Genomic DNA, 13,134 nt, shown 5'->3' on the forward strand with positions numbered 1-13,134 from the left:
TGTAAAGTACTAATAAATATTCAAATGTGAAGACTAATTTTTAGTAACAATATGGATCCAAATCTACACAAATCTATTATATAAGGATGCAAAGATTGATATAAAAAACAACATACTCTTATTTGTGAAAATAAATTAGCAAATGCAATCATAGAGGTGGAAAAGAAAGGTGGATAAGCTACTAAAAATAAAAGCATACAATGGATTACAAAAATCTTAAGAGAAAATATAGTTATGAAGCCCAACTAAAAAGGGGTTTCAAACCCTAATGAAATTTGAAAACAAGATTATGTGATTAAAAAAAAAAAGTTAAAAAATTCTAAAAAGAAAGGATGAACCACTAAAAATGTACATAAATAATGAAACATTAGTAAGTAATTATTTTCATTTAATACATAAATTAACTTAGATAAAAGAGTTGGGACTAATCTTTAAAATAGTGGGCAATTAACATGAAAATGAAATAAAATTAAATGTGCATACCAATGCCTTGGATTTTTTTCGGTTGACTTATAAGAATATCTCAAATACTAAAAGAAATTATAGCTTATTACTTTAGATCACCTACACAAATGTATAATTTATCTTGTGTGCAAGTTTGAACTTGAAAGTCATGAATCTAATTTGGCATACTACAGACTATTAGATTTCACTAACCTTGATTTCAATTGTATTAATATGCATAGGGTATAGCAATATTTACAAATACCCTTGGATGGTCTGCTAAATTATGAGGGTTGTGTTCTTCTTGGTCAAGCTCCTTGTAGACAAGCTTCACGACTATGAGAAAAACATCAAAGACAACAAGAAAATGTGCAATGACCCTAAGATGATATCACAAGATAATTGTGAGGGTCATGATATCCTTAGTCAAATCCCTATGGACCTCCTTTATGACTCTAACTGGAAGATCATAGTTAACAAGCAAATGTGTAGTGAGCCTATGATGTATTGCAAGCAAACAACTATAGAATTGATTCTCCTTTTAGCTCTTAAATCTAGATTTTCTTCTTACATTTCAACATTGGTTCAAATTAGTGAACGAATACACCTAAATATAATAATCAAGCACAGAAATCAACATAACCATGTGCTAGTTTAGCTCACAATGCTTAGTGAGGTAGGGAAGCATATGCCCATTTTATGAAATTTGAATCTAAAAGTCCAAGGGTTAAGTCCAACATATGTAATTTGCGGTGGTGAATTATATATATGCAAATCTAAGGATTGGTAACAAAGGGAATTGACCTGTGTGATTTCATGCACTAAGTTTTGCATCAATAAGCCTCTTGTAATTATTTCTTTTAGGACAACCTATTCAAAGAAGGCCCAAAACATAAGGGAAAAGAGCATTAAATAAGAAAGTGGACTAAATAACCAAAAGCTTACTATAGTGGACCCAACCAATAGTACACATTTATAAATTCTATTGTTAATCTAAAATTATCCTAGCTAAAAGAATATCATATTTACCTTGAACTCACCTTTACTCCAAAAGATAATCATTGCTTATAAATATTTACATTTTTATTAAAGGAGATTTATTGATATTGACACATTCTTTAATTTTTCATGGCTTATTTGAAAAGTGTTATAGGCATTTCCCCCCTTCATTGTGGACTCACTTTGATCCATTTGTCTCTAATACAATAGATATCACATAAAAAATTATTTATTTTTGCATGGATTTGGTAAATAACTTGATCTTGGTAAATGCTCATTCTCAATGTTCAATCTTGATCCTTAATTTATCCATTTATGTCCTAGATAAAATTTGGAATTGTGAAACTGGTCCTCATAAAATAAAACTCTAAATTGAAACGTATTTTTTCCTTCAATTAACTATTATGAGTTGAAGTGAAGTGTGAAATAGTTGAATTGGATACTAGGATGTATTTTAAAGACAAATACTAATGCATATAGAACATGTAATGTACACATCATTGAGCATGTTGTAATACATATCATGGGCCTACAAAGACTCGTCTACTAATATCAACATTACATTAATATATTAGGGCATACTACACAATTGCTTATTGTCCCCAGTCTTGTTAAAAAGTGATGCAATCTATCTTGGGATCTCACTAAACATAACCTAATCTAGTAACCTAAAAACCTAACACAGAACACATGCTATGCAAAATCCAAATGATGCTACCTCCATTTAAAAAATAAAATATACCATTATATGCTATTGAAGCCTAAAATCATTACACACAATACTATACAAGAAATTGATAGAATCCTAAACTCATTACATATACAAAAATTATATAAGGTCCAATTTGTGCTAGGATAATTAGATCTCTCCTCAATCTAGATCTTCCCACATTTCTTCTCTATCTAATACACTTGGCCTCAACTCAACTTCCCTATCTTGAACAAATAATTTGGGAGTCTATTCCTAAAGCCTATTCTATGCCCGCTTTCTCTAATTTATTACTTCTACACAATCAAATCAAGGGATTTTGTTTCTAAATCATTGTAGTTATTAATCTAGCTATTTCCTTCCTTTCTTGCTCAATTATGTTTCTACACTGAATAACAATCCTCTAACAATCTAGAACTCAACCTATATGACCACCAACAAAACACCTACCTCCACAAGTATGAATAACCACCACTCAAAACAATGTGAAAATTCACAACCCAAAGGAAGTAAAAAAATATTATATGAAGAAAGAACAATTGCCAATAGATAACAAGTTGTATCAAACACCACCCAAAACATGAAAACAAATACATTACCTCAATGTGAAGGTGAACTATTGCAAAAAAAAGGAAGCAATACTACCATAATCACACTCCAAACTAAACCATAAAATATCCACATGATTTGCTTTGGTTGAAGTGGCTTGTGGGGTTCCAACCATCATTATGTGTGCACTAAGTGTTTGATGAAAATTCAAATGGATAAAGCAACTAAGAACCGTTTCACAACTAACAATGGTTGTTCAACAACTAGGAAATAGTTGGACGACAATTGAGAACAAAGCAAGAATCATGTAGAGAATAAAACCAGTAATTTTTGTTGCATAGTGCCAATGATGTAGAAAATAAAACCATCAATTTTTCTTGTGGATTGCATCAAGATCATATGAGGCGATCATCTAGAGTGTGACCTTTGAAGGTGCATCCAATTAGTGGTTTGTGTGTAAATCTACGGAAGGGACTATGAAGGGTTGAGTCAAGTCGTGAGGCCTTGGGAAACAATGCAATATTGAGATTTTTTGTTGTGACGCATAGTTGGCAAGGTATGAGGGGCTAAGTGTGTAAGGATTTAGGCTTCTTGTTAGCCTATTGTAGACACGAAAGGGCATATTTAATTAATTTAATAAATATATCATCATTTTGCTTCCATTTGGCATATGATTGAGAGTGGAATTATAGGTTGCTAGATTTGGGTTGTCTTCATTTGAATCCCCTCCTTAGATTGCCTAAAAAAGTCATTAACTTGAAATTTTATAAGGGTCTAAAATAAAGGAATAATTACCACTATCTTATAAAAAACCCTAAACATGTAAACCATGTTTTATGTAAGGATCGTGAGGAGTACTTTAACAAGCTAAAAGTGTCTAAATTTGATATTATATGTATAGGTAGAGATCAAATTCATTCGTTTGACCATTTACATTTATAGTAGTGGGATCAATTTCATAGTCTTAGAAATGATCATTTGATAAAATAATAAAAGTTTGATAGATTATAATGAATTTGTTTATTTGGATTTTCTAGAATAGTTACAAATTGCTTCAAAAAACCTGACAAAAACATTCTACATCATTGCTTAGAACCAAGTACTTACATTTATTATTTAAAAAATTCAAGAATTTACATTTTAACAAATTTATCATTCCCTATTCTTTTTCTAAAATATCTAATGTAAAGCTATTCATTATCATTAAAGATTTATAGATTTATGTAAAGCTATTAATTATTTATTTACATTTTAGTAAGTCCCTCCTACTTTAAAGTTTCAGCCTTCAAATTAATATCTTTTGTATTAAATTTTTGTATCTAAGATTTCTAATTCTATGTTATTTATTATAATTAAGATTTTAACCCACACTCATATACTTATTATTACTTCTTTAGTCCCCTAAAATTCAATCTAATACTATCAATAAAGATACACCATTCATTAAAACAATAGCTATAAAATAATTGCTTTACTTGTACAAATAACAACACGATCTAAATACTACCAATAGGTTTAAGCAATCATAAAAATTGAGCAAAGCCAAAATATTAACCAATAAAAATCAATCGTCACTTTCTATTTTTATTCAATAGCTATAAACAATTGATTTACTTGTACAAATAAAAACACAATCTAAATAGAACCAATAGGTTTAAGCAATCATAAGAACTGAGGAATGCCAAAATATTAACCAATAAAAATCAATCGTCACTTTCATATTTTTGAAGCATGTGTATGAGCAATCAAGTCTATAGAAAAAGTGATGAATATTTTTTAAGTCAAATAAGACTAGTATCAATCTTTCAATGTATATTATGTTGATCTAGGTAAAACGTTATGTCCACATGATAGGACTAAACTAATACGTAAGTTTTTAATGATGTTCACGAGATTAAGTCTATAGCACCAAAACACACACCAAACAGTTATGTGGCAAGACACTATAAACGCCCCCCTCAATTTACATAGTGGCAAGAATGAGAACCCGATGCAAACAACCAACTAAAATTTGATGAAATATTTCCAAAATGAATATTTAGCATCACTAAGTGAAACTAGAGCAAATAATTGTTTTATTGTGCAACTAGAGAACAAAGAATGCAATGGTAAGCATGTGAATATTAACGGCATCAAGAAAACCATTGTAGAGGTTTGTGGGAAAGACTAAATCACTGTGAAAGGTCATACATAGCTAATTGTACATGTCATGTTGAAAGGAATAATGCCTAATGCCTCATGTGTTGCTTGAGGTCCTTTATAGGGAGTTTGGTCATCACACCATTGATCAAAAGCATTAACTTTCCTAACTTACACACTTCTTGGCTAATGAGTGGGAGGGGCTAATGCTTTCTAACCTTGGTCACCAAACTCAAGTCCTTGTATCTTCTCCCGCTAACAACATTCCCAAAACTATGGAGCCATTACACAATTCCTAAATGCAAGCCCTTGTGCCTTTAGCAAAAACTATGTTCCTTGACCCTGAGCCCTCAATCCTTACCAACCTCATCCCCCTTGCAAAATGTATTGAACCTAGATGTTAAATCATCTCTTTTTTAATGTGACGCTCATCTCACACTTGAATGTTCGGGTTATTGAGCTTGTTCTTCACTATTTTATTTACTCAGATATAGGTCTGTATAGAGAGCAAAGAGAAAGTTGAGGGGGCGCAAGAGGTTGAAGGAATCTTTTTCATTTTGAACTAATTTCACTTAAAAAATTATATATTGCATGAGGCAACAGTTCTTCATTTGTGTCCTTTATTTGGAAAGGATTGCATATTGCATGAGGCACTGGTTCTTCATTTGTAACACATTTTGGGGCAAGATGTAGTTTGGCAATTTTTATGATTGTTGACTACAAGAGTGTTAGTGTGTAAAATTGGGTTGTCTCAATTCACAACTAGAGTATTTAACATTCTAGATAGTTTGTATATCTGTATTCACATATGGAGTGGTGTTCTTGCCAATAGTTGGGTACATCTCAATTCAAAGATATTCAATAATCAAGACATCCACTAATATGTTTGGTTTGATGTGTTTTGGAAGAGAGGAGATTTGGTGTAGCCATTTCATCACATTTCTAAGTGGGGCTGTTGTGTTTAGACTCAGTGCAATGCTCCTTTGGATTTATGTAATAGGGGTAGATTGCATCTATATAAAATAAACACATTAGTAATGTTAATATATACTTATAGTAGTTAATATTAGATTATGTAATGTCCCCTACAAACTAAATATATTAGGAGACATTTCCCCTTAACTTGAATCCAATCAATTATATTCCATTACTCAATCAATTAACTATTAATAAATAAATTGTTCATCTATCATACATCCATAATTCTTATGAGCTCATTGCAATTTACAATCTAATATCGTTATTTGTCTAATTAAGACATTATGTATGTATGTATGTATGTATGTATGTATGTAACCTTATTAATATTACAACATTACTATATATATATATATATAATCCTTATTCTGATTTGAATATATACACAAATAAATTAATTAAATAATATAACTAATTATGAATGTATTTGTTAATTACATTTTAGATACTTTATTGATACTACCATTGCTTTAAACATTGGTTATTACTATATTTAGGTGTTGGTAAAAGGGCAAACAGATCTGATGCATAGCAGATCTGTTCTGCCACTGTTATGGAATAAGTATTATTGTTATAGAATATTGCAGTCTTGGTTAATATTGTTATTAAATTCTTTGCAAACATTATTGGGCTACATAAATGAAGCTTACCTATTAGGGGAAGGGTACCAGTAGTGGACATAGTTCCAATAGTGGACACTTTTTTGTCAACCCAACCCCCCAGTACTAGATTGCAAAGGAGCCTAACAAATTGATAATGGAAAGTTCATTAATGAATATCACATGTACCAATAGTGGATAATTTTGCACAAATGTTCCAGTAGTGGTGCACAAATGGGCTAGAGTGGTGCACAAATGGGCTAATTATAGTAAAAAAATGTCAAAAAAGGTGGTCTACTACTGAGGCATTTGTCCACTACTACTGCGAATTTTGAGTTTTCTATTTTTGGTGCAAAGGAGTTCATGTATGGGTAGACACTTTGAAATGACCACTTTTTGACCTTTCGGCACATAACAATTTCCACAATGTGCATCATCACTACCCAGAAGCTAGATCCTTAGTTATAAGCAGTTAAATCGTATACGGAGACGACCAAAAAACATAATTGAAATCCGATGTACGATTTAAAAGTTCTATGTGCATGAAATTAGTTGGTACCCTTCCCTAAACACATCCCCTATGACTGCCCAACGGTGTGTTCCCGATGAACAGTGTGTTCAAAACTAAGATCTTGGCCTACCTTATATATGTAATAAGACCAAGCTACAATAAGAGTCTTGGATTTTGCTTAGGAAGGGAAAGAGGAGACCAGCGGCATCCCGTAGGTAATAAGACGGTCTTGTATATGTCATTCCTTAGAGCGGCTTAACGAAAACAACTGACCTCATAGTGAGTGATAAACAACTGGTCAGAAACATAACCCAAAGGCTCCTTCGGACTCGATAACGCTCGATAAATGACTTAGTATATCTAGCTATTGAGGGAAGAAAAGAGTATGATTACTCGCTGTTTCTCCCCGGAGTTCACACATCTTTTCTGCAATTATTACGTCATACATGTGGTTCTAATTCGAAATTCATGAAGATTCAACCATTTCCCTCCGCACCCCCCCTCTTCATTTCCCGATGTAAGAGATGCGGAAGAGATAGAATGACCTGAAAAGTGCAGACATAGTCGTCAATCTTTCGGGGGCATATGCAGTTGGAGTTCGAGATCGAGTGGATCCTCGGACATATAGGAAATGGAATAGAGATGGACCGAGCTACTTACGAATGTAACCGCGATTAACATAACTACGGTCGGGCTATCAAACACAGGGTCGAAAGTGAATTCCGGGTCGAACCGAATCGAGCGAGCTCTGTTACCCATGGTCGATGCGGTGGTGCACCCCACTCGAATTGAATGGCTGTTTGAAACAAAGCAACATAATCCCCACCCGCCTTAGAATTGTAGGGGCCCGGAAGTGTTCATGAGTATGAAGCTAGACTTGTGGCTAGGGGGTTCACTCGTATCGGTATTGATTATGATGAGACTTTCGCTCCTGTGGCCTGCCTTCCATCGGGTTTATTTGTGCTTCGGCTGCGGGTTGGGAGGTACATCAGATGGATGCTAAGAATGCGGGTCAAAGGAATCAATCTATACGGCCCCCACCTGAAACAAGGATGTTACTGCCTGTAACTTGATAACAGTGATGACCTGATCTGATTTGATAGATGTTGTCAGATAATGTCCCTCTCTTCTCCTTAAATATTTATATATTTTATATTTTTAGTTGTATGTAATTGCTGGTAATAAGAAATATATTTTTAGTTGTATGTAATTGTTGGTAATAAGAATAAAAAGGGCAGATGATACTAATCCTCAATTGAGTAATGAGATTTAAAAAAAAAAAAAAAAAGAGGTTTAAGTAAATCTCCTTTTTTGAACTCACTCCTTATTCTCCCTTCATATCGTTTCATCCCTTTTCGGAAAGAGGCGACTTCATGGTGGGAGGCGTTTATTCATATGGTCATCTAACTTGCTTATCCTTGTCAATTGTTAACCACCACTGATGATGTTGACCCTATACCTCAGTCGTGTCATTCTTTTGATTGGTTTTATTTACGTATTGTAGGCTATCCTCCTCTTAACAAATAATACGAGAGTTGTATTATTTTATTGTTCATTGATGAGAAGATATAGATATGAAGAGTTGTATTGCACCTTGTGGCATAATAAATAAAAACAAATCACACTTATTTACAATTAAGAATATGTAAATAATATTTATAATATATAAATTATTTTTATAATATAATATTTTATTTTTTTTATTTCAAAAATATTATCGGTAATAAATATTAATCAAATAATATATATAAATAAATTTTAAATAATCGTTCATTGTTAATTATTATATTAATAAATAATAATATTGCTTTATTTAGTATATATATAATGATCAAGGAGGGTACACGACAGATTTAAGTGTTTGGTAGTTGCTTTGTCACATGTAGTTAATAGATTGGGTAGTTTAGTACAGAAAATAAATGGTATAATTACCCAATGCGTATCAATGTCAAATCTATCAAAGGAAAAATCAATTTCATACAGTAATCCATTTATAAGAGAACCACAATAATAGTGCGATCTGATTTCTCTGCGTTTGTTCTAGCAAAATTAACAATAACATCATGTTTTTTGTATGAAAACCTCATTGAAAACCTTGTCATCGAGATATACGTTAAAAAAATTGTACATTACCTTACAGAAAAAGTTACGACGGGGATGTAGAGTACATTGTGAAACTAGCAATAAACATCCTGCTTTTTTCAAATGTAGACTTCCACAAAAGGGAAAAGGAAATTACAGTTGGAATGGTTAAGAAAACTGAATTTGTCAGGTACAAGGGATATATGTCAATCTGCTAAATTCATTCATTAAAACTGTACACGTTTAATTTCTCTACTAATCTAGAGCCTCTCAAAATAAATTAATATTTCAAGACATAGTTAACTAGCAAAAACAACCTGTATTTTTTGACACTTCAACATGAATACAGAAGAAAATTATAGTTGAAATGGATAATGAACATTGATTTTTGGGGACGTAACATGGATTGGAGCCTCGTGGAAAATTTAACATTCCCGAAAACCATATGTACATTTCATTTCTATGTGCATCTAGAACCTTCAAAAATAAAAAGATTATTCCAGATCATGCTTTTTGTGCAATACACGTGTGAGAACATTGGAATGCTTTAACATAATAATTGCAGGACTTTTTATCTACAAATAATAATATTCCAAGAACATGTTTTATGTGCTTGATATCTTGTTTGCACCACTTATTTTAAAGTTATAATATTATACAATCTACAAAGAATAAAAGAATAAAAGAATGCATTGAAAGTTTTGCTGCCTCGTCCTATCTAACCCTCTTGCATCTCATGATGATACATTTTATCATCTCCGAGGAGCCTTTGCTGTTTGGTCGGACAAGATGAGGTTCAATCATTCTGAATTTGAATCGTAGAAATCACTTGGACAGGGACTCATAACTTCAGATTCTAGTATCTGTAGTGCCCTATGCATTGTAGGGCGATTCTCAGGACTGGCAGAAACACACTGGATAGCAACTTGAAGCATTGCTTCAAAACTCTCTGATTGTACTCCCCCACATCGAGGATCAATCAGGTCCCTTTGTCTGTTCTCCTTGACCAGTATGTTCAACTGTTTTAACACCCAAGGACAATAAATAAATATTAACTTACACAAATCAAATTCACTACATTTTATGTAAGAATTTTATTGATGTTACACAATTAAGAAATAGTAAAACAACTACACGTACAAAATTCTCTTTATCAATCAAGAAGAAAATAAACAAAATTTTTAATGTATGTGATCAAAATAAATTATTGTCCATGACTGTCGATTAAGATGATGAGCTCAAATGGCAAATCATAAGGAATTTCATAATGAAGACCCATTTTCAAATCCCCGTGTGACATGCTTCATTGCTTGTATGTAGGCCTACCCAACCAACTAAAATCAGGTTAACATATTAACATGTTAGCTTTAAGTACTGGTTACAAAATCAATGCAAAAACTGAACAATTGAGCAAGAACACAGAGGCATCACAACATGAGACACAATATGTACCCCAGAAAATCACTTTTACCAATCTTTTATCAGATATGAATTTTTCAGGCATACCCAAATGGTTCGATCCAATTTGAACACTTTGTTTTTGTTTTTAACAAATTAAAATTCCATTTGTCTGAAAACCAATCCTCCAGCAATCTCATGCCTATAAACCTACCGGTTAAATTTTGGTATCTGTTTATATTATTTTATTTTTACATGATTTTGCCTAAAATCAAAACTTCAACCTTTTTTCTAGAATTCACAATGTAAGGTTGAATTTGTAGGTGCTATCCAACAAATTTGAAAATTACAAAAGGGGGTGGGACATTTCAGGTTGATTGGCAATGCTTGGGTTATTTAACATCAAATACAAGAAGAAATAAAGCAGATCCCTTGTTCCCAGGAAGGATCTTGTATGCCATTACCTACACCATGTGTTTTTATCTGTGATTTGAATTTTTGATGCATGCATTCAACACATCACTTATAAAGAGTAGAAAGCCATGAATAACGGAAGTGTACTGAACCCTGAGGACGTACCTTTCCTAAGTACTGTTGATGTAAGTTGATTGACAAAGCTTGGTTTACCACTGAGATTTCATGAGGTCAAGACTCAAAACTTATGGGATACAAAATTTTAAAAAATATCTATATAGGTAAAGTAAACAAATCCCTTTGTTCCCACAATGGAGAGCTTATACACTAAGTTGTGGGTGGCCTAAACATGCATCTTAAGCTTCCTTATAATGTAAGGTTGAATTTGTAGGGGCTATCCAAGGGTAGACAGACGAAGAGGGTATATCAGCCACCATAGCACAGACAAAAAGTCGTGTGGCATATCTTTGGAAATCATTTGGTGTTTCATAGCTAGTTATCGTAGGTTCATAAGCAAGGCTTGGTATACTACTGATAATTTCACGAGTTCATAACCTATGGGTTACAAATTTGAACAGAATATAAACGGTAAAGTAAACAAATCCTGATGTTCCCATAATGGTTATCTTATACACTAAGTTGTGGGTTACCCATTTCGCAATCTTTCTTATATTGTCAGGTTGAATTAGCATGGGGTATACAAGGTAGCCAGATGTGGAGGGTATCTCAGCCACCATAGCACAGTTAAAATGTTGTGAGATCTTTCATTGGCACCTTTGCCTTGGAATTCACTATTACAAATGCAAGAATTCTCCGACACACACAAGCGCGCGTGCACACACACAGAGGTAGACAGAGAAGCACAGAGAGAGAGAGAGAGAGAGAGAGATACCCATCCAACAACATTTAGCCCTTTTTCTATGAATGCTGAATCGGTTGGTCGCTTCCCACTCAAAAGTTCAAGGAGAAGAACTCCAAAGCTATACACATCAGCCTTTTCAGTTGCTCTTCCACTGTGCATGTACTCTGTCAAGAAGATCATACATTGATAAGCAAAGAGAAAATCAGAATTCAATAAAACTCTGTCAATACATATAATGTTGAGTCTCATGATCAACACAAAATACTGATATAGTAATGAGTAGACCAGCATATACAAAGTAAGTTATGCCTTTTGCTTTTAATTTCTTCAGCATAATCCCTTAAAGTGAAGATTTTGCGTTGATGAGTGTTACTTGCAAGTCAATTCAGCAGCAAGCTCGTGTGTTAACTTTGGCAACAACTAGGACAACTTCAATAGCAAAATGTGATAGATAGTTGCCAAAGGTGATTTTCTATATTGCAGATCTCAGAGGACACTTGGCATCATCTTGACCCAAATCAACTTCTTTCAGACCTCCAAATATCAAATGAATTGAATGGTTTAATTGATTGGTATTATTCTCTTACAAGCATTACCTCAAGCACTTGGCAATCATTAAAGCTTCATTATGACTTCCAACTAGGATTGAACAACATAGATGAGAGTTGTAAACAATAGCATTTCTTGAAAAAAGAAAGAAAACTGACGACAATTCAAAAAATGTATCTTTAGTAGTTAAAATTGTGTGCCATGATTTTCATTCTTCTAAGTTCTCAAGTCATATTTATGGCAGATGAACTGATCTCAAACCCTCTATGGATTGAAAACATCAACATAGGAGAACATGCATGTCGTTCTCAGAACAAAACATGCCCTAAATTGTAGACAACAAAGAATATTTATGCAAGGAAAGGCAAAAATTCAACAACAAATCATGAGAAAGCAGAGGCGTTAGGAAAAAAAAGGGAACAAGAGAGAACGCCAATAGATTAACCAAAGGGAGTTAATCCATCTAGAGGAATTGAATCAACTTCAACCATTTGGTTTTATCTTTAACAATAATGGCATTTTCATTCTCAGCATTATTGAAATTCATCAGACAAATTTCAATTTTAATGCAAGTAAATCTGTTTATTGTTCCATCTAGTATCTATGATTGTTGTTCAAAGTTTGTTAGCCTACTAGGTTAGGTTGTCTTTAACTAGGCACCACAATTAGACTACACTGATATGTTAACATAAGTTATTGGTATATTAATATAATAAATTAAATATTATAATCTATGTTACCCCGAGTTTCCGGGACGGGGATGGGGACGACAGAGGACGGCGGGACGCATTTCGGGGAAGGCAATTTTTTTTGCCAAATTTGGTGACGGTGGGGGTACGGCAAAGGGGACTATATAAAATATAGGGAAAATTTTAAATATATAGGAAAATTCTAAATGTTC

At 33.1% G+C, this 13,134-nt stretch overlaps 1 protein-coding gene across 2 annotated transcripts in view; it reads right to left on the reverse strand.

The window, feature by feature from the left end:
• Nucleotides 1-9,537: 9,537 nt before the first annotated feature.
• LOC131034068 (LRR receptor-like serine/threonine-protein kinase FEI 1) overlaps nucleotides 9,538-13,134 on the reverse strand; it is a 99,795-nt gene continuing 96,198 nt past the window's right edge. For both annotated transcript variants that reach the window (XM_057965419.2, XM_057965420.2), the window contains exons 13-14: nucleotides 11,715-11,848; nucleotides 9,538-10,029 (exon numbers count right to left, since the gene is read on the reverse strand). In XM_057965419.2, the coding sequence (XP_057821402.1) occupies nucleotides 9,811-10,029; nucleotides 11,715-11,848 (353 nt within the window). In that variant the 3' untranslated portion in view covers nucleotides 9,538-9,810. The remainder of the gene's footprint in view (nucleotides 10,030-11,714; nucleotides 11,849-13,134) is intronic.

This window comes from Cryptomeria japonica, chromosome 2 (assembly GCF_030272615.1).
Source record: "Cryptomeria japonica chromosome 2, Sugi_1.0, whole genome shotgun sequence".
Classification (NCBI taxonomy): Eukaryota; Viridiplantae; Streptophyta; class Pinopsida; order Cupressales; family Cupressaceae; genus Cryptomeria; species Cryptomeria japonica.